We start from the raw sequence: 21809 nt of genomic DNA, 5'->3' as shown, positions 1-21809 counted from the left end.
TCTGGATTCCAACAGGGATTTGGCCTTTGGCAGGAAAGTCCTGCAGGCTGTGGTCCCCCCCTAGGTATCAATTCTTTGGTATTCCTCCTATGCTGTCGTGGAAGGGACTAGAGAAATAAGAATTATTCTTACCGATAATTCGGTTTCTAGGACCTTCCACGACAGCAGGTAATTCCCTCCCCTATGTATTCATATATTCCTGAATGTGTAGTACTTCTCATATGCTATGGATTCTTTGTAAGACACTGGCTGTGGGAGGTGGGAGGGTCCTTTTAAACCTCTTGAACTTCCTGTCCCAATTAGGGCGTGGAGAGACAACCTCCTATGCTGTCGTGGAAGGTCCTAGAAACCGAATTATCGGTAAGAATAATTCTTATTTTCCCCTGCAGATCTCATCCCATTATGGCCTCTTTTCCCCTGCAGATCTCATCCTATTATGGCCTCTTTTCCCTTGCAGATCCCATCCCATTATGGCCTCTTTTCCCTTGCAGATCCCATCCCATTATGGCCTCTTTCCCCTGCAGATCCCATCCCATGTGCTCCTTTTCCCATATAGCTCCCATCTTATGTGGCCCCTCTCCCCATATAGCTGCCATCGTAATGCGGCTCCTCTCCCCATATAGCCACATATAGCTGCCATCTTAATGTGGCCCCTCTCCCTGCATCTTCAGCTCACTGAGCGCTTACCTGCTCCAAGCACCGGTGGCCTCTCCTCTGTCTTCCGTTCTCCGCGGCTCTCTGCACACTAAGGGTATGTGCGCACTAGGTGGTTTTTTTTCACACTGTGTTTTTTGTGCGTTTTTTTTTATCAGTGAACAATGCCATTAAAGATTGTTGAAAAAAAAGGTCTGCTGTCATTTCCTTCAATATGTTCTTCATTCTCCACTAGTGTATGCAGGACAGCAGACAGCAGCTGCAAAACTACAAGGCTCAGCATACTCCATCCAGGACTGTATGCAGGAGTTTTTTGCCCTCCAAAAAAATGACGTGGGCTTCGCCATATTTTTGTATGTTAGCCAGGTACAGCAGGCAGCTATGGGCTGCCCCCAACCCCCAGCTGCCTATTTGTACCCGGCTGGGAACCAAAAATATAGAGAAGCCCTCTTTTTTTTTTATTTCATGAATTTCATTAAATAATTAAAAAAAAAAAAAATGGCGTGGGCTTCTCCCAATTTTTGAGTCCAGCCAGGTACAACTAGGCGGCTGGGGATTGGAATCCGCAGTGCAGGGTGCCCAAGCTTTCTGGGCACCCCCTCTGCGAATTGCAGTCCGCAGCCACCCCAGAAAATGGCGCTTTCATAGAAGCGCCATCTTCTGGCGCTGTATCCAACTCTTCCAGCTGCCCTTATGTCGGGTGGCTCACTGGATAATAATGGGGTTAGGGCTAGCTGTATATTATCAAGTGGCCCTAAGTCCAAAATTCATGATGTCACGCCAATATTAGACATGGCCACCATGAATTTCTAGTAAAGATAAAAAAAAAACACAACACAGAAAAATATTTTTATTAGAAATAAAACACAACACAATTAGTGACTCCATCTTTATTGAAATAAAGAACCCCCCCCCTCCTCCGCAGTAATCCTGGGTCAAGGGTCCCACGCTGTCCAATCCGGATCCAATATCCTCTGATCGGTTTGCTGGAAGGCAAAGCGTTCAGATGATGTGTCAGGATCAAGGATGTGAATTCCATGACACAGCAGCTGATTCTATAAAAGCCGTTTATACAATCAGCTGATGCATCAGTGCAAAAAAAAAAAAATACACACTTCCGTGCAGACTCCTGTCAGACCGATCAATGCAGGACCCGGCGGTAATCAGCTAATGAAGTCTCCTGACGGCATCAGCTGATAGTTTAGCTGGCCGGGTAGTAAAAAGCCAGCGTCACCGCTGTCACTGTCAGCTGATTCCGTCAGGTGACCGCATCAGGTGATCAGCGCCAGGTCCTGCAGCTATCGGTGGTGTCCTGGACGTCTGCACACACCCGGAGCAGGGGTGGCGGTACCGGGAGAGGAGCTGGGAGCGGACATGGCACCGGGAGGCTGCAGACAGGTGAGTATGATATGTTTTTTTTCTCTACTTTTCACTTTTGACTTCGCAGCTGCTTCCATCTCCCGCCCGAACATGGCGCCGCACGGGAGATGGAAGTGGCGGTGCCGGTACCGGGAGGATTCACACTTCTGTGTTTACCAACAGAAGGAATCCTCTTCCTGTACACGTCACTGTACTACCTACCCCTTGTGTTTAGAGCCGCGTTTTTAGTCATAGAAACGCAGCTATATTTGCAATTTGTGTTTTCTTTGTCGCTCCATTGGGAGACCCAGACAATTGGGTGTATAGCTTCTGCCTCCGGAGGCCACACAAAGTATTACACTTTAAAAAGTGTAACCCCTCCCCTCTGCCTATACACCCTCCCGTGCATCACGGGCTCCTCTGTTTTAAGCTTTGTGTGGAAGGAGGCACACATCCACTCATGCTCCCATTTTAGTCAGCAGCAGCTGCTGATTTTATCGGTTGGAAGAAAAGAGGGCCCCCAACAGGGCTCCCGGCATGCTCCCTTCTCACCCCACTAAGTCGGCGGTGCTGTTAAGGTTGAGGTACCCATTGCGGGTACAGAGGCTGGAGCCACATGCCGTTTTCCTTCACCATCCCTTAGCGGCTCTGGGAGAAGTGGGATCCTCACCGGTCATCCATTCACTGGGACCGGGCTCCCTCCGCAGCCCCTGTGGGAATCTGCCGGACAGGAGACTTTGTATCATCAGGGACAGGGCCCTGCATCTAAAGGTACTCTGTGTCCCCATGGGGACGGTGCACGGAGCGCTTGTCTCACAGACGCTGCAGCTGCTGCTGGTTTTGTGACGACCGGGACTTCCGCGCCGACCGCGCCTGTTTGTCGGCCGCGGTATTAAATTTAGTCCCCGGCTTAATGCGGCCTAGTACCATAACTCCCGCCCCCGGGCCTGCCAGTCAGGGGTAAGGGCGGGACGGTCGACCTGATGTCGGCAGTGAGGGCTGGAGCATACTTTAGGTTTCCTCCCCCCCCTCACTGATCACTGTGGGGCACCAGATTCCCGCACTTTACTAGTCGCCGCCCACGGCTCCCTCCTCCCCTGAGAGCTCCGGCAGCCATTTTTACATCACATTCTGCCGGTGGAGGATTTCAGGAACGAGCTCTGCAGCTCTGGGAGACCCAAGGCAGGGAATCTGGTGGACACACACCGCTTTGGGCGGTCGGTAAGCCACACCGGTCACCCGGTGCTGGTCCCCCTAGGGTGCCGAAGTGTATATATATGCCGAGTTGTTTTGCTTTTGGCTATATACCCTCAGTGATCACTCTCCTAGGAGACAACATCATGTCATCCACAAGGAGCAAGGGTGCCAAGGCAAAGGGTTATTTTGCAACCTGTACCTCTTGTGCGAGGGACAGAGTTTGCAGTTTTTGCTGAGAAACTCTGAGTCACTTTCACAATCCATGGCTCAGTCTATGGACAAATGGTCTGCCAAGCTACTAGAAGCCTTGCAGTCCAGACCGATCTTTACACAGGCCCCGGGCACTGTTGGATCATCGCCTCCAGGCCCCTCTCGGTCTGCGCCGCAGCGTGCTCCCGGGGTGGCCCCTAGGTCTCACGTGGAGGACTCCTGCTCGGACCACAGTCCCAGACCGGCTAAGCGGGCTCGCTGGGAAGCTTCCCCGACTTCCTCGCGCTGTTCGGGGTCTCAGCTTGAGGACTCTCTGGGGGATGAGGCGGACGTCGCAGCTCAGGGCTCTGACCCTGACGTTGCTCTCAATCTTGATACACCTGAAGGGGACGCCATAGTAAATGACCTTATAGCGTCCATCAACCAGGTGCTAGATCTTTCTCCCCCAACTCCACCTATAGAGGAAACGGCTTCGCAGCAGGAGAAACACCAGTTTAGGTTTCCCAAACGTACACGGAGTGCGTTTTTCGATCACTCTAACTTCAGAGATGCTGTCCAGAAACACAGAGCATTTCCGGACAAGCGCTTTACTAAGCGCCTTAATGACACACGTTACCCCTTCCCCTCTGACGTAGTTAAGGTTTGGGCTCAATGTCCCAAGGTGAATCCCCCAGTCTCTAGACTGGCGGCTAGATCTGTAGTATCAGTTGCAGATGGCTCATCGCTCAAGGATGCCACTGACAGGCAGATAGAGCTCTTGGTGAAATCCATCTATGAGGCCACGGGCGCGTCTTTTGCCCCGGCTTTTGCAGCCGTGTGGGCACTCCAAGCTATCTCAGCTTGTCTGTCTGAGATTAATGCGGTCACACGTACCTCTGCTCCGCAAGTTGCGTCCTTGACTTCTCAGGCGTCGGCTTTTTTCGTCCTACGCCATGAACGCCGTCCTGGACTCTGCTAGCCGTACAGCGGTAGCATCCGCTAATTCGGTGGCAGTCCGCAGGGCCATGTGGCTACGCGAATGGAAGGCAGACTCTGCTTCCAAGAAGTTCTTAACCGGTTTGCCGTTTTCTGGCGACCGATTGTTTGGCGAGCGATTGGATGAAATTATTAAGGAATCCAAGGGAAAGGACTCGTCTTTTCCCCAGTCCAAACCGAAGGGACCTCAGCAACGGACCTCGTCCAACAGGCCAGAGAAGGGCCAGAGGAACTCTTATGCGTGGCGGTCTAAGTCACGTCCCCAAAAAACCGCCGGAGGCACGGCCTCCAAGGCGGCCTCCTCATGACTTTCGGCCTCCCCAAACCGCATCCTCGGTCGGTGGCAGGCTCTCCCGCTTTTGCGATGCCTGGTGGCCACATGTCCAAGACCGATGGGTGAGAGACATTCTGTCTCACGGTTACAGGATAGAGTTCAGCTCTCGTCCTCCGACTCGTTTCTTCAGAACATCTCCGCCCCCATCTTGGGCCGGCGCACTTTTTCAGGCTGTGGGCGCCCTGAAGTCAGAAGGAGTGGTGATTCCCGTTCCCCCTCAGGAACATGATCACGGTTTCTACTCCAACTTGTTTGTGGTGCCAAAGAAGGACGGATCATTCCGTCCCGTTCTGGACCTCAAACTGCTCAACAGGCATGTGAGCACCAGAAGGTTTCGCATGGAATCTCTCCGCTCGGTCATCGCTTCGATGTCACAAGGGGACTTCCTAGCATCGATCGACATCAAGGATGCTTATCTCCATGTGCCGATCGCACCCGAGCATCAACGCTTCCTGCGTTTCGCCATCGGGGACGAACACCTTCAGTTCGTGGCACTGCCTTTCGGCCTGGCGACAGCCCCACGGATCTTCACCAAGGTCATGGCATCCGTTGTGGCGGTCCTACACTCTCAGGGCCACTCGGTGATCCCTTACTTAGACGATCTCCTAGTCAGGGCACCCTCCCGGGTGGCGTGTCAACACAGCTGACCGTCGCTCTGGAGACTCTCCAGTGGTTCGGGTGGATCATCAACTTCCCAAAGTCAAAACTGACACCGACCCAATCACTGACTTACCTCGGGATGGAGTTTCATACTCTCTCAGCGATAGTCAAGCTACCGCTGGACAAACGGCTTTCGCTGCAGACAGGGGTGCAATCTCTTCTTCGGGGCCAGTCACACCCCTTGAGGCGCCTCATGCACTTCCTGGGGAAGATGGTGGCAGCAATGGAGGCAGTCCCCTTCGCGCAGTTTCATCTGCGCCCACTCCAATGGGACATTCTCCGCAAATGGGACAGGAGGTCGACGTCCCTCGACAGGAACGTCTCTCTTTCCCTTGCAGCCAAAACCTCTCTTCGGTGGTGGCTTCTTCCCACTTCTCTGTCGCAGGGAAAATCCTTCCTGCCCCCATCCTGGGCTGTAGTCACGACGGACGCGAGTCTGTCAGGGTCACCACAGGGCTCAGGGAACCTGGACTCCGACAGAGTCCTCCCTTCAGATCAATGTTCTGGAGATAAGGGCAGTGTATCTAGCCCTAAAGGCGTTCCATCGGTGGCTGGAGGGCAGGCAGATCCGCATATAGTCGGACAACGCCACGGCGGTCGCGTACATCAACCACCAGGGTGGCACGCGCAGCCGTCAAGCCTTCCAGGAAGTCCGGCGGATTCTGCTGTGGGCGGAGGTCACAGCCTCCACCATCTCTGCAGTTCACATCCCGGGCGTAGAAAACTGGGAAGCAGACTTTCTCAGTCGTCAGGGCATGGATGCGGGGGAATGGTCTCTTCACCCAGACGTGTTTCAAGAGATCTGTTGCCGCTGGGGAACGCCGGACGTCGATCTCATGGCGTCACGGCACAACAACAAAGTCCCGGCATTCATGGCACGGTCTCAAGATCACAGAGCTCTGGCGGCGGACGCATTAGTTCAGGATTGGTACCCGGATCTGTGGCATCTCACGGTGGGTCAACCGTGGGCTCTCCCAGACCGCCCAGACTTGCTGTCGCAAGGGCCGTTTTTCCATCTGAATTCTGTGGCCCTCAACCTGACTGTGTGGCCATTGAGTCCTGGCTCCTAGCGTCTTCAGGGTTATCTCAAAATGTCATTGCCACCATGAGACAGGCCAGGAAACCAACGTCCGCCAAGATCTATCACAGGTCTTGGAGGATCTTCTTATCCTGGTGCTCTGATAATGGTTTTGCTCCCTGGCCTTTTGCCTTACCCACTTTTCTTTCATTCCTTCAATCAGGAATGGACAAGGGTTTGTCTCTCGGCTCTCTCAAGGGACAAGTATCGGCGCTATCCGTATTTTTTCAAAAGCGTCTAGCCAGACTTCCGCAGGTCCGCACGTTCCTGCAGGGAGTTTGCCACATAGTCCCACCTTACAAGCGTCCGCTGGAACCCTGGGACCTTAACAGGGTGCTAACGGCTCTTCAGAAACCACCTTTCGAGCCGCTGCGGGAGGTCTCTTTATCACGTCTTTCGCAGAAGGTGGCATTTCTAGTGGCAGTTACATCGCTCCGTAGAGTGTCGGAGCTGGCAGCGCTGTCATGCAAAGCCCCCTTCCTGGTTTTTCACCAGGATAAGGTGGTTCTGCGTCCTGTTCCGGAATTTCTCCCTAAGGTGGTATCTCCTTTTCATCTCAATCAGGATATCTCCTTACCTTCATTTTGCCCTCATCCAGTTCACCAATGTGAAAAGGATTTGCACTCATTAGATCTGGTGAGAGCACTCCGGTTCTACGTGTCTCGCACGGCGCCCCTGCGCCGTTCTGATGCGCTCTTTGTCCTTGTCGCTCGCCAGCGTTAGGGTTCGCAGGCTTCCAAGTCAACCTTGGCTCGGTGGATCAAGGAACCGATTCTTGAAGCCTACCGTTCTTCTGGGCTTCCGCTTCCTTTGGGGCTGAAAGCCCATTCTACCAGAGCCGTGGGTGCGTCCTGGGCATTCCGGCACCGGGCTACGGCTCAGCAGGTGTGTCAGGCAGCTACCTGGTCTAGTCTGCACACTTTCACGAAACACTATCAGGTGCATACCTATGCTTCGGCAGACGCCAGTCTAGGTAGGCGAGTCCTTCAGGCGGCGGTTGCCCACCTGTAAGAGGGGGCCGTTTCTGCTCTTTTTATTGAGGTATTCTTTTACCCACCCAGGGACTGCTTTTGGACGTCCCAATTGTCTGGGTCTCCCAATGGAGCGACAAAGAAGAAGGGAATTTTGTTTACTTACCGTAAATTCCTTTTCTTCTAGCTCCTATTGGGAGACCCAGCACCCGCCCCTGTTTCCTTCGGGCTGTTTGTTCTTTTGTGTACACATGTTGTTCATGTTGAATCGTTTCTTTTGGTTCATGGGTTTCAGTTCTCCGAACATCCTTCGGATTGAATTTACCTTAGACCAATTTATAAGTTTCCTCCTTCCTGCTTTTGCACCAAAACTGAGGAGCCCGTGATGCACGGGAGGGTGTATAGGCAGAGGGGAGGGGTTACACTTTTTAAAGTGTAATACTTTGTGTGGCCTCCGGAGGCAGAAGCTATACACCCAATTGTCTGGGTCTCCCAATAGGAGCTAGAAGAAAAGGAATTTACGGTAAGTAAACAAAATTCCCTTCTTTTCATTGCGTTTTTGAACATCTCGTTGAACTCAATGGGTGGAAAACTCAGTGAAAAACGCAGGAATAATTGACATGCTGCGTTTTTGTGGTCACCAAAAATTGCTGGGGAAGCAATGTCACAGTGTTCTGCAAAAAAACGCTGTTAAAAACGCAGCAAAAACGTCTAGTGCGCACAGGGCCTGCCGCTGACAGACGGCAGGAGGAGGAGGAGCTACTTCACCACACTGCCGTGACCTCTGCAGCGTCAGCGCGTCGCGCCGGGTCAGGGTCCACTGAACCCGGAAGCGCGGCGCATACGGAGGTACAGCGATTAATTTGTGTCAGTGTCTTAAAGAGACACTAACACACATTAATACAGGGAACCGGATCGCTGGAGCTGTTTCTTGCCGGTTCTGGGAACCGGCTGCTATTTTAACAACCGGTTCTCCAGAACCAGACAGAACCGTCTGAATCCCATCCCTGACTGTGCAGACATTTCGATGGAATAAGGGTTAATGTTACTGATCTGATTGCCCACAGTCTCCACATGCCCAACCGCCCCTCTCCCCCCTTCCCCCGGGCCCCTGCTTGCCACCCAGGACCCCCGCCTTCTATACTCACGTGCTGCTGCTCCTGCAGCCTGGCCTGGGGCGACGCCGGGTCCGTCCTCCGCAGCACGATGCTGCCAGCACCTGCACAGGAAGGAAGCAGTCATCGCTCTGAGACTGCCTCCTCCTGCAGTGTCGCTGGCTGCGCAGATGAGTCAGAGCTGCGCGGCACTGACAGTGACAGCAGGCAGAGCAGAGAGATCGCTCTACCTGCTTGCCGCTGCAGAGGGAATGGGATTGTCACTAATCATATCGGCAATGTGCCGATATGAATAGTGACATTACCGGCCGGGGGAGGGCCTCTCGCACATATCCATAGGGGCCCTAGGGGGGCGGGGCCTAGGGGGCGTGGCCATCAATAGCAGGGGCCCACCGGGGGTTCTCCCGACCTCCTGGTGGGCCAGTCCGCCCCTGGACATGACTATACAACGTCTTCATTGTACAATGTCTTCCAAGTCTGATTCCTTCTTTAAGGGGGTTTTCTAATTTTATATGTATTTTCAGATTTTGGTGTGGAATGTATAACAGATTTGACAAGGGAATGCACCCGAGGCAGTCAGTGCTGGATCACCTGCTGGAGTGTATGAACAGAAAGGCTACTTTGAAAGCCGATAAAACTGACATGGAGGAGGTAAGCTAAAATGTTGGCCTTGTCCTGATCTGGTTAAGTCAATCTTTCCCCCCCTTAATTACCAAAAATAATCTGGGGGTTTTATCATAATTGCGCTCTTAATTGCTCTAAAACATTTTTTCTTTGTCGCTCCATTGGGAGACCCAGACAATTGGGTGTATAGCTATTGCCTCTGGAGGCCACACAAAGTATTACACTTAAAAGTGTAAGGCCCCTCCCCTTCTGGCTATACACCCCCAGTGGGATCACTGGCTCACCAGTTTTGTGCTTTGTGCGAAGGAGGCAACACATCCACGCATAGCTCCACTTTTTAGTCAGCAGCAGCTGCTGACTATGTCGGATGGAAGAAAAGAGGACACATATAGTGTCCCCAGCATGCTCCCTTCTCACCCCACTGTATGTCGGAGGTGTTTGTAAGGTTGAGGTACCCATTGCGGGTACGGCGGCAGGAGCCCACATGCTGATTCCTTCCCCATCCCTTTTTACAGGGCTCTGGGTGAAGTGGGATTTACCGGTCTCCAGGCACTGAGACCGTGCTCCATCTACAGCCCCTGGAGAAGATGCTGGATGGAGCGGAGTACATCAGGGACATGGCCCTGCTTCCTCAAGGTACTCTGTGTCCCCGTGCATTTGGCGCTCACACCGCAGCATGCTGGGTGTTGTAGTGCGCCGGGGGACATCAGCGCTGCGGCGCCTGTGCCATGGCCTCATTCAGCTTTGCTGAAGCAGGCTCACTTATGGGAATTGGTCGCGCCGGCCGCTGGGACTGCGGCGCGGCTGGCACTTGTAGTGCGCCGGGGACTTCAGCGCGGCCTGCGCTTTTACGGCGGCCGCGCTGATAACTAGAGTCCCCGGCTTTTGCGGCCTGCTTCCGTTCGTTCCCGCCCCCAGACCTGCCAGTCAGGAGAGGGGCGGGACGCTGGCCACTTCCAGGAATCGGTCGCGCCGGCCGCTGGCAGCGGCGCGGCTGGCACTTGTGGTGCGCCGGGGACTTCAGCGCGGCCCGCGCTTTTACGGCGGCCGCGCTGATAACTAGAGTCCCCGGCTTTTGCGGCCTGCTTCCGTTCGTTCCCGCCCCCAGACCTGCCAGTCAGGAGAGGGGCGGGACGCTGGCCACTTCTATGAATCGGTCGCGCCGGCCGCTGGAACTGCGGCGCGGCTGGCACTTGTGGTGCGCCGGGGACTTCAGCGCGGCCCGCGCTTTTACGGCGGCCGCGCTGTTAACTCGAGTCCCCGGCTTCTGGGCCTAGTCTCCCTTCGTTACCGCCCACAGCCCTGACAGTCAGGGTAGGGGCGTGACGCTGCATAGAGCAGAGCTGAGAGCTAGAGTATGTTTTGCATACTCCACCCCTCTCACTGTGTGCACTGTGAATCCGGATTCCCGCACTTTCTCAGGCACGCCCACGGCTTCCTTCTCTACAAGGACGCCGGCAGCCATTAGTGTCAGTTTCTGTACGATACAGAGACAAGTGTGGAAGACCCTGGCATTCTGATAGTCACACAATCGCTGTAACAGGCGTTAAGCAGCACCTGTGGTGCTAACCCCACTAGTGCAGAAGTGCACTTATAGATATGCTTGTACTATATACATTGCACTGTTTGGTCGCACGTTGTATATACCCTCCTGGATTATGCGGAGGAGTTATCAGCATATTCTCTGTGTAAAACAAAGGTGCAGAACCACATGTATTTCTATACAGCTGGTACAGCATGTACGGCTATACGGCCGGCAGGTACATAGACTCCCATTGTATGCACTAATGGCCAGGGGATGAGGACGGTGTCTGCAGTATTTACTGACAGTTTTTTCTGAGACTATGGCTATGATACTAGAAGCCTAGCAGTCCGGACATGTCTCTCACAATATGGGCACTGTTGAATCATTGATCCATGGCCCCCCTCAGTGTGAATAACTAACAGCTCCGGGAATGTCACACGCATCCCAGAGTCACGGCTCTGCACGGACGTCAGTCCCAGACAGCCTAAGTGGGCTCGCTATGAGCGGCCTCGGTTTCATCAGGGTCCTAACAGAAGGACTCGCTGTGTAATGAGGCGGAAGTAGCGGCTCAGGATTCTGATCCTGAGACCGCTCTCAATCTGGATACACCTGATTGTGACGCCATAGTAAATAATCTTATAGCGTCCATCTATAGAATGTGGGTTATTTCTCACAGCTCCTCCAGTGGAGGAGTCAGCTTCACGTATTTTTCTGGACCACTCTGCCTTCAGAGAGGCAGTCCAGGAACACCACGCTTATCCAGATATGCGCTTCTCCAAACGGCTTAGGATACACGTTATCCCTGTCCCCTGACTTGGTCAAGGACTGGACCCAATGTCCCGAGCGGCATCCTCCAATCTCCAGGCTTGTAGCTAGATCCATAGTTGCAGTGGGAGATGGAACTGCAAACTCAAAGATGCCACTGACAGACAGATGGATCTCTGGTCGAAAGCCATCTATGAGGCTGTCGGCGCACCGTTGGCTCCGGCATTCTCTCCCTTGGGGCACTCCAAGCTATTTCAGCTTGTCTTACACAGATTGACACGGTTACACGTACATCTGTGCCGCAGGTGGCATCCTTAACCTCTCAAATGTCTGCATTTGTTTCTTACGCGATTCAGGTTGTCCTGGACTCTGCGAACCGTGCGGCGGTAGCCTCCGCTACTCCGTGTTTTTAAGCAGAGCCTGGTCTGCTCGTTAAGTGAATGGAAGGCAGATTCTGCTTCCAAAAAAGGTTGCCTAACCAGTTGCCTTTTTCTGCTGACCGACTGTTTGGTGAGCGTTGGATGTAACCATCAAACAGTCCAGGGGTAAGGATTCATCCTTTCCTCAGCCCGGACACAACAAACCCCAACAGAGCAAGAGGCAGTCGGGGTTTTCGGCCTTTTCGAGGCTCGGGCAGGTCCCATTTTTCCTCGTCCAATGTGGACTCAAAAGGATCAGAGGAGCTAAGATTCTTAGCGGGCTCAGTCTCGCCCAAAAAAGCGACAGTCTGAAAACCCGCTTCCAAGGCGGCTTCCTCATGACTTGCGGCCTCGGTCGGTAGCAGGCTCTCCCGCCTTGGCGATATTTAGCTGCCATAGGTCAATGACCATTGAGTGTGAGACATTCTGTCTCACGGGTACAGGATAGAGCTCACTTCTCGTCCTCCAACTCGATTCTTCAGAATTTCTCCACCTCCCGGCCGGGCCGCTGCTCTTCTGCAAACAGGGTGCACTCTATAGGCAGAAAGAGTGATGACCCCCGTTCCTCTTCAGGAACAAGGTCACGGTTTTTACCCCAAATTCTTTGCGGTACCTATAACAACGGGCCGTTCCGTCCCGTTCTGGATCTAAAAATGCTCAGCAAGCTCGTGGACACCAGGCGGTTCCGGATGGAATCCCTCCGCCATGTCATCGCCTCAAGGTCCCAAGGATATTTCCTAGCATCATTAGGCATCAAGGATGCTTATCCACACGTGCCGATTGATCCAGAGCACTAGCGTTTCTACGCGTCGTTATAGGAGACGAACACCCTCTGTTCGTAGCTCTACCTTCCGGCTAGCGACAGTCCAACTGGTCTTCGCCAAGGTCAGGGCAGCAGTAGTCACAGTCCTGCACTCTCAGGGTCACTCTGTGGTCCCGTATTTAGACGATCTACTTGTCAAGGCACTCTCTTAGGAAACATGCCAACACTGCCCGAACGTTGCGCTGGAGACTCTCTAGAGTTTTGGGTGGATCATCAACTTTTTAAAGTCAGATCCGACCCCGACCCTATCGATAACATATCTAGGCATAGAGTTTCTTACTCTCTCAGCGATAGTGAAGCTGCCGCTAGACAAACAGCATTCACTACGGGCTGCAAGCTCTTCTTTAAGAACCAGTCGCACACATTGAGGCGCCTCATGCACTTCCTACGTAAGATGGTAGCAATGGAGGCAGTTCCTTTCGCGCAGTTTTACTGCGTCCACTACAATGGGACATTCTCCGCCAATGGGACGAGGAGTCGACGTCCCTCAACAGAGTCGTCGTTCTTTCTCAGGCGGCCAAGGAATCTCTACGGTGGTGGCTTCTTCTCACCTCTTGGTCAAAAAGAAGGTCCTTCCTATCCCCGTCCTGGGCGATAGTTACGACAGACGCGAGTCTATCAGGGTGGGGAGCAGTTTTTCTCCACTACAGCGCTCAGGGTACGTGGACTCAGCAAGAGTCCACTCTTCAGATCAATGTTCTTGAACACAGAGCAGTGTATCTTGCCCTACAATCCTTCCAACAGCGGCTGGAAAGCAAGCATATCCGACTTCAGTCGGACAGCTCCACAGCGGTGGCATACATCAACCACCAAGGAAGAACGCGCAACCGGCAAGCCTTCCAGGAAGTCCGGCAGGTTCTGATGTGGGTGGAAGACACGGCATCCACCATATCCACAATTCACATCCCAAGTGTGGAAACTAGGAAGCTGACTTCCTAAGTCGCTGAGGTGTGGCCGAAAGAGTATGGTCTCCTCACCCGGACGGGTTTCAGGAGATCTGGCGCCGCTGACAGAGGCCGGACGTCGATCTAATGGCGTCACGGCACAACAACAATGTGCCAGCTTCATGGCACGGTTTCACAATCATCGAGCTCTGGCGGCAAACGCCTTAGTTCAGCATTGGTCGCAGTTCCAGCTACCTTAGGTGCCACCTCTGGCATTGTTGCCCAGAGTACTGCGAAGACCGACTGCGGCCGCGCCATCCTCGTCGCTACAAATTGGCCGAGGATGTTGTGGTACTCGGTTCTGTGGTGCCTCACGGTAGGCTAACCGGGGGCACTACCAGACCAATCAGACTGGCTGTCTCAAGGGCCATTCTTCCATTTGAATTCTACGGCCCTCAACCGGATGGTGTGGCATTGAGTCCTGGAACCTAGTGTCGTCAGGATTACCTCAGGACGTGGTTGCCACCATGAGACAGGCTAGCATACCAACGTCCGCCAAGATTGACCACAGGACGTGGAAGATGTTCTTATCTCGGTGCTCGGCGCAGGGTGTTTCTCCCTGGCCGGTTGCATCGTCTATGTTTCCTTCCTTCCTGCAATCTAGGTAGGAAAATGGGTTGTCGCTCAGTTCCCTTTAGGGACAAGTCTCAGCGCTATCTGTATTTTTTCAGAAACGACGACTTCCTCAGGTACGCACGTTCCTACGGGGAGTTTGTCTTCTCAGCACTCCGTACAAGCGGCCGTTAGAGCCCTGAGATCTGAACAAGGTTCTAATTGCTCTCCAGATGCCGCCTTTCGAGCCTTTGAAGGATGTCTCCCTTCCCGTTTTTCACGGGAAGTGGCCTTCTAGTAACGGTCTCGTCTCTTAGGAGAGTTTCCGAGCTAGCAACGCTCTCATACAAACTCCCTTCCTGGTCCTTCACCAGGACAGGGTAGTTCTGCGTCCGGTTCCGGAATTTCTCCCTAAGGTGGTATCCCATTTTCATATCAATCAGGATATCACCTCACCTTCTTTGTGTCCTCGTCCAGTCCATCAATTTCAGAAAGATTTGCATCTGTTGGTTCTGGTGAGAGCACTCAGGTTCTACTTCCCGCATGGCGCTCCTGCGCCACCCGGATGCACTCTTTGTCCTTGTCGCTGGTCGGCGTAAACAGTCGCAAGCTTCCAGATCCACCCTTGCTCGGGGGCTCGAGGAACCAATTCTTGAAACCTACAGTTCTACTGGGCTTCTGGTTCTCTCAAGGCCGAAGGCCCATTCTACCAGAGCCGTGGGTGCATCCTGGGCATTACGGCACCAGGCTACGGCTCAGCAGGTGTGTCAGGCACCCACCTGGTCGAGTCTACTTACTTTTACCAAGCATTATCAGATGCATACCTACGCTTCGGCAGACGCCAGCCTAGGTAGATAAGTCATTCAGGCGGCGGTTGGCCACCTGTAGGAGAGGGCCGTTTGACGGCCCTATCATGAGGTATTCTTTTACCCACCCAGGGATTGCTTTTGGACATCCCAATTGTCTGGGTCTCCCAATGGAGCGACAAAGAAGAAGGGAATTTTGTTTACTTACCGTAAATTCCTTTTCTTCTAGCTCCAATTGGGAGACCCAGCACCCGCCCTGTTTTCTCGGGGTTTTTCTGTTTTTTCCGGTACACATGTTGTTCATGTGGTATGGTTCAGTTCTCCGATGTTTCCTCGGATTGAATTGGTCTTTAAACCAGTTATTGGCTTTCCTCCTTCTTGCTTTGGCACTAAAACTGGTGAGCCAGTGATCCCACTGGGGGTGTATAGCCAGAAGGGGAGGGGCCTTACACTTTTAAGTGTAATACTTTGTGTGGCCTCCAGAGGCAATAGCTATACACCCAATTGTCTGGGTCTCCCAATTGGAGCTAGAAGAAAAGGAATTTACGGTAAGTAAACAAAATTCCCTTCTTTTTTAATTTCTGATATTGGAGAAAAATCTAATGTAACATAACAAATGAGTCTGTGGGTTTTTTTTTGGCATTTATTTTCATTTTTCACACAATGGGCTCCCCCTTCTACCCTAACCTACAGTTATCGGGGAGGCAGAGCTGGTAGTATACAGTCATGGCCAAAAGTTTTGAGAATGCTACAAATTATTAATTTTTACAAAGTCTACTGCTTAAGTTTTTCTAATGGCAATTTGCATATACTCCAGAATGTCATAAAGAGTGATCAGCTTAACAGCAATTACTTGCAAAGTCAATATTGGCTAAGAAAATGAACTTCAACCCCCAAAACACATTTCAACATCATTGCATTCCTGCCTTAAAAGGAGCAGCTAACATTGTTTTAGTGATTGTTCCATTAACACAGGTGTGGGTGTTGATGAGGACAGGGCTGGCGAACAATCATGATTAAGGAAGAATGACACCACTGGACACTTTAAAACAGTGTTTCTCAACTCCAGTCCTCAAGACCCACCAACAGATCATGTTTTCAGGTTTTCCTTAATGTTGCACAGGTGATGGAATTATTCCCTGTCTAACATTGAGGAAAACATGATCTGTTGGTGGGTCTTGAGGACTGGAGTTGAGAAACACTGCTTTAAAAGGAGGCTGGTGCTTGGTATCATTGTTTCTCTTCAGTTAACCATGGTCATCTCTAAAGAAACACGTGCAGCCATCATTGCTCTGCACAAAAATGGCCTAACAGGGAAGAGTATCGCAGCTACAAAGATTGCACCTCAGTCAACAATCTATCGCATCATCAAGAACTTCATGTAGAGAGCTTCCATTGTTGCCAAAAAAGCTCCAGGGCGCCCAAGAAGGACCAGCAAACGCCAGGACCGTATCTTAAAACTGTTTCAGCTGCGGGATCGGACTACCAGCAGTGCCGAGCTAGCTCAGCAATGGCAGCAGGCTGGTGTGAGTGCTTCTGCACGCACTGTGAGGCGGAGACTCTTTGAGCAAGGCCTGGTGTCAAGGAGGGCAGCAAAGAAGCCACTTCTCTCCAGAAGAAACATCAGGGACCGACTGATATTCTGCAAAAGGTACAGGGAGTGGATTGCTGAGGACTGGGGTAAAGTCATTTTCTCAGATGAATCACCCTTTTCGATTGTTTGGGACATCTGGAAAACAGCTTATTAGGAGAAGAAGAGGTGAGCGCTACCACCAGTCTTGTCTCATGCCAACTGTTAAGCATCCTGAAACCATTCATGTGTGGGGTTGCTTCTCAGCCAAGGGAATCGGCTCATTCACAGTCTTGCCTAAAAACACAGCCATGAATAAAGAATGGTACCAGAATGTCCTCCAAGAGCAACTTCTCCCAACTGTCCAAGAGCAGTTTGGCGCCCAACAATGCCTTTTCCAGCATGATGGAGCACCTTGCCATAAAGCAAAGTTGATCACTAAATGGCTCATGGAACAAAACATAGATATTTTGGGTCCATGGCCTGGAAACTCCCCAGATCTTAATCCCATTGAGAACTTGTGGGCAATCATCAAAAGACGGGTGGACAAACAAAAACCAACAAATTCTGGCAAAAATGCAAGCATTGCTTATGCAAGAATGGACAGCTATCAGTCAGAATTTGGTCCAGAAGTTGATTGAGAGCATGCCAGGGAGAATTGCAGAGGTCCTGAAGAAGGGTCAACACTGCAAATATAGACTTGCTGCATTAACTCATTCTAACTGTCAATATAACCTTTTGGTACTCATAATATGATTGCAATTATATTTCTGTATGTGATGTAAACATCAGACAAACACAAAAACCAGAGGGCAACAGATCATGTGAAAATATAATTTTGGTGCCATTCTCAAAACTTTTGGCCATGACTGTACAACGTCTGCCTTTTCAATGCGGAGTCCAGCTGTGTAGCACAGTTGTGCAATTTCAATCAAGCAGGTTGCATGACATTGTAGCTTTAGAACATCAGTGGAGAGTGTTCTGCGGACCCCCTGGACAACACACATTTTGTGCACACATTTTGTTTTTGGTGGAGAAATCTGCTGCAAGTGTTCGAGTATTGCCAGAAAAACGCTGCACAAAGTATGGGTGTTTTTTTGTTTTTTTTTGTTGTTGGTTTTTTTTTCCCCATTCACTTGAATGTATGAAAAACGCTGAAAGAATTGACCTGCTGCAGATTTATAAAAAAAAAAAAAAAAAACCCAGAATATGCATGAGATTTAAGAAATCTCAATCAGTTTGCTGGTACTTTTTACTTTTGAAAAACGCTCAGCAAAAATGCATTGTGTGAACAAGCCCTTTAAAGTCTGTGGGATCCAGAACCGGTTAAGACCCTCTATAAACATTAGACAGCTGTTAGCCTAACCATTGTTTGGCTGAGCACTCTCTCTCCTAACTCACGCACATACAGAAATATTCGGCTCTGCCGCGTACTCCTGTGTTCTCTATAGGAAAGATACTGCCAGACTCCCCTGCCAGCGACTTCCACAAAGAGTGAAAGGATTGGCAGCTGTAATTCCGTAAACTAGATCCTCCTCCTCCTGACAAACGTTAGGGGATACATCCCAAAATAGTCCTCAAAATACCCAACCGCATTGGACATACAATAAATTACTCAATTTTCAGCACCTATAAAAATAAACCAGTGATTAGATGAAAGATATTTAAAAAATAATAATTTCTTCGGCGCTCCATTGGGAGACCCAGACGATTGGGTGTATAGCTACTGCCTCCGGAGGCCACACAAAGCATTACACTAAAAAGTGTAAGGCCCCTCCCCTTCTGGCTATACACCCCCCGTGGGATCACGGGCTGCTCAGTTTTCAAGCTTTGTGCGAAGGAGGTCAGACATCCACGCATAGCTCCACTGTTTAGTCAGCAGTAGCTGCTGACTATATCGGATGGAAGAAAAGAGGGCCCATGCTAAAGGGCCCCCAGCATGCTCCCTTCTCACCCCACTCTTGTTGGCGGTGTTTGTTAAGGTTGAGGTACCCATTGCGGGTACGGAGGCTGGAGCCCACATGCTGTTTTCCTTCCCCATCCCCCTGAGGGCTCTGGTGAAGTGGGATCTTACCGGCCTCCAGGCTCTGAGGCCGGGCTCCATCCACAGACCCGGAGATCCTGCTGGATACGGAGCTGGGTACCGTCAGGGACAAGGCCCTGCAACATTCAGGTACTCTGTGTCCCCGTACAGACAGGCACAGACACACTCCAGCGTTGCTGGGTGTTCTAGTGCGCCGGGGACAGTAGCGCTGCGCGCTTGGGTTATACTCACTGCAGCTTAGCTGAGTGAGTTTATGTGTGGGGAACTACCGCGCCGGCCGCCCCCGGAGACTGCGGCGCGGCTGAGACTTGTGGTGCGCCGGGGACTTCGCGCCGACCGTGCTTTTACGACGGCAGCGCTTATAAATCTAGTCCCCGGCTTCTGCGGCCTAGTTACGTTTCGTTCCCGCCCCCAGCCCTGTCAGTCAGGGAAGGGGAGAGACGCTGTACAATAGTCAGCGCCGAGGGCTGGAGTCTTATTTACATACTCCAGCCCTCTCACTGGGCACAGTGGGACGCCAGTTTCCCGCTCTTTGTCTGCAGCACGCCCACGGCCCGCCCCTCTTCACAGGACGCCGGCAGCCATTCCTGCACGCAGTCTGAGCTGGAGAACGGACATAGCCCTGGGAGACCCAGACAGGGGATTCTGGCGACCACACACCCGCTGTTAAGCGGGCGGTAAGCAGCACCTAGGTGCTGACCCCACTAGTGCCACAGTGTTGTTTTGTGTACTTTTGTCTGTACCTATATATTGCACTGTACGGTCGCTTCTTGGCTTATACCCCTATATTGCTCTGAGGAGACAACAGCATGTCATCCGCAAAAAGCAAGGGTGCCAAGGCACAGGCTTTATATGCTGCCTGTACCGCATGTGGGGCTGATCTACCGGCAGGTTCCACTGACCCCCATTGTGTGCAATGTTCGGTCCCTGTGCCACTTCGTCAGCCGGAGTCTATGCTAGTAGTGGCCCAGGCAGAGACGCCTGTGAACCCTGCCCCGGTGACGGGGACAGAGTTTGCAGTTTTTGCTGATAAGATGTCTGTGACTATGACAAAAATTCTAGAAACTTTGCAGTCCAGGCCGGTCACTCAGACCATGGGCACTGTTGATTCAATGTTCCCCGGTCCCCCTCAGTTGGAACTAATCCGTGCTCCAAGGGGGTCCCAGGCATCACAGGCTGAAGGCTCTGACTCGGACGACAGTCCCAGGCAGCCTAAGCGAGCTCGCTGGGAGAGACCCTCGGCGTCATCACGCTGGTCAGGGTCTCAGCGAGAGGATTCTCTGTATGATGAGACAGAGCTAGGTGATCAGGAGTCTAATCCTGAGACCGCTCTCAACCTGGATACCCCTGATGGTGACGCCATGGTGAATGATCTTATAGCGGCCATCAATAGACTGCTGGATATTTCTCCTCCAGTGGAGGAGGCAGCAGCACAGCAGGAGAAATTCCTTTTCAGGTATCCCAAGCGTAAATTGAGTACTTTTCTGGACCACTCTGACTTCAGAGAAGCAGTCCAGAAACACCACGCTTATCCAGATAAGCGTTTCTCCAAACGTCTTAAGGATACACGTTATCCCTTTCCCCCTGACGTGGTCAAACGCTGGACCCAGTGTCCAAAGGTGGACCCCCCAATCTCCAGGCTTGCGGCTAGATCCATAGTTGCAGTGGAAGATGGGGCTTCACTTAAAGATGCCAATGACAGACAGATGGACCTTTGGTTGAAATCTGTCTATGAAGCTATCGGCGCGTCGTTTGCTCCAGCATTCGCAGCCGTGTGGGCACTCCAAGCTATTTCAGCTGGTCTGGCGCAGGTGGACTCTGTCATACGTCCATCAGTGCCGCAAGCGGCGTCCTTGACCTCGCAAATGTCAGCGTTTGCGACTTACGCTATCAATGCGGTCTTGGACTCTACCAGCCTTACGTCAATGGCGTCCGCCAACTCTGTGGTTTTACGCAGAGCCTTATGGTTAAAGGAATGGAAAGCAGATTCTGCTTCCAAAAAATGCTTAACCAGTTTGCCATTATCTCAAGACAGACTGTTTGGTGAGCAATTGGCTGAAATCATTAAACAGTCCAAGGGTAAGGACTCTTCCTTACCCCAGCCCAGATCAAGCAAACCTCAACAGTGGAGGGGACAGTCGAGGTTTCGGTCCTTTCGAGGCTCGGGCAGGGCCCAATTCTCCTCGTCCAAAAGGACTCAGAAGGAGCAGAGGAGCTCAGATTCCTGGCGGGCTCACTCACGCCCAAAGAAAGCAGCCGGAGGAACCGCTTCCAAGCCGGCTGCCTCATGACTTTCGGCCTCCTCTCTCCGCATCCTCGGTCGGTGGCAGGCTCTCCCGCTTTTGCGACATTTGGCTGCCACAGGTCAAAGACCGGTGGGTAACAGACATTTTGTCTCACGGGTACCGGATAGAGTTCAGTTCTCGTCCTCCGCCTCGGTTCTTCAGAACTTCCCCACATCCCGACCGAGCCGGTGCTCTTCTGCAGGCGGTGTGCTCTCTAAGGGCAGAAGGAGTGGTGATCCCTGTTCCTCTTCAGGAACGAGGTCAAGGTTTTTACTCCAATCTGTTTGTGGTGCCAAAAAAGGACGGCTCTTTCCGTCCTGTTCTGGACCTAAAACTGCTCAACAAGCACGTGAAAACCAGGCGGTTCCGGATGGAATCTCTCCGCTCCGTCATTGCCTCGATGTCTCAAGGAGATTTCCTAGCATCAATAGACATCAAAGATGCTTATCTCCACGTGCCGATTGCTCCAGAGCACCAGCGTTTTCTACGCTTCGTTATAGGAGACGAACACCTTCAGTTCGTAGCCCTGCCATTTGGTCTGGCGACAGCCCCACGGGTTTTCACCAAGGTCATGGCAGCAGTGGTAGCAGTCTTGCACTCTCAGGGACACTCGGTGATCCCTTACTTGGACGATCTACTTGTCAAGGCACCCTCTCAAGAGGCATGCCAACACAGCCTGAACGTTGCGCTGGAGACTCTCCAGACTTTCGGGTGGATCATCAACTTTTCAAAGTCAAATCTGTCACCGACCCAATCACTAACATATCTTGGCATGGAGTTTCATACTCTCTCAGCGATAGTGAAGCTTCCGATGGACAAGCAGCGTTCACTACAGACAGGGGTGCACTCTCTCCTTCAAGGCCAGTCGCACCCCTTAAGACGCCTCATGCACTTCCTGG

General features: G+C 52.1%; 2 protein-coding genes across 2 annotated transcripts in view; both read left to right on the top strand.

Moving 5' to 3' along the window:
- LOC142251260 (ankyrin repeat and SOCS box protein 12-like) overlaps window positions 1-21809 on the top strand; it is a 141295-nt gene that overhangs the window by 46761 nt on the left and 72725 nt on the right. The window lies entirely within an intron of this gene.
- Window positions 1-21809, top strand: part of MTMR8 (myotubularin related protein 8) — a 105342-nt gene that overhangs the window by 74790 nt on the left and 8743 nt on the right. The window contains 1 exon segment of the mRNA XM_075323889.1: window positions 9078-9204. Within this exon segment, the coding sequence (XP_075180004.1) occupies window positions 9078-9204 (127 nt within the window).

This window comes from Anomaloglossus baeobatrachus, chromosome 9 (assembly GCF_048569485.1).
Source record: "Anomaloglossus baeobatrachus isolate aAnoBae1 chromosome 9, aAnoBae1.hap1, whole genome shotgun sequence".
In the NCBI taxonomy this organism is placed as follows: Eukaryota; Metazoa; Chordata; class Amphibia; order Anura; family Aromobatidae; genus Anomaloglossus; species Anomaloglossus baeobatrachus.
The sequence above is the reverse complement of the archived record's forward strand: the minus strand, read 5'-3'. Positions and strand labels throughout refer to the sequence as shown.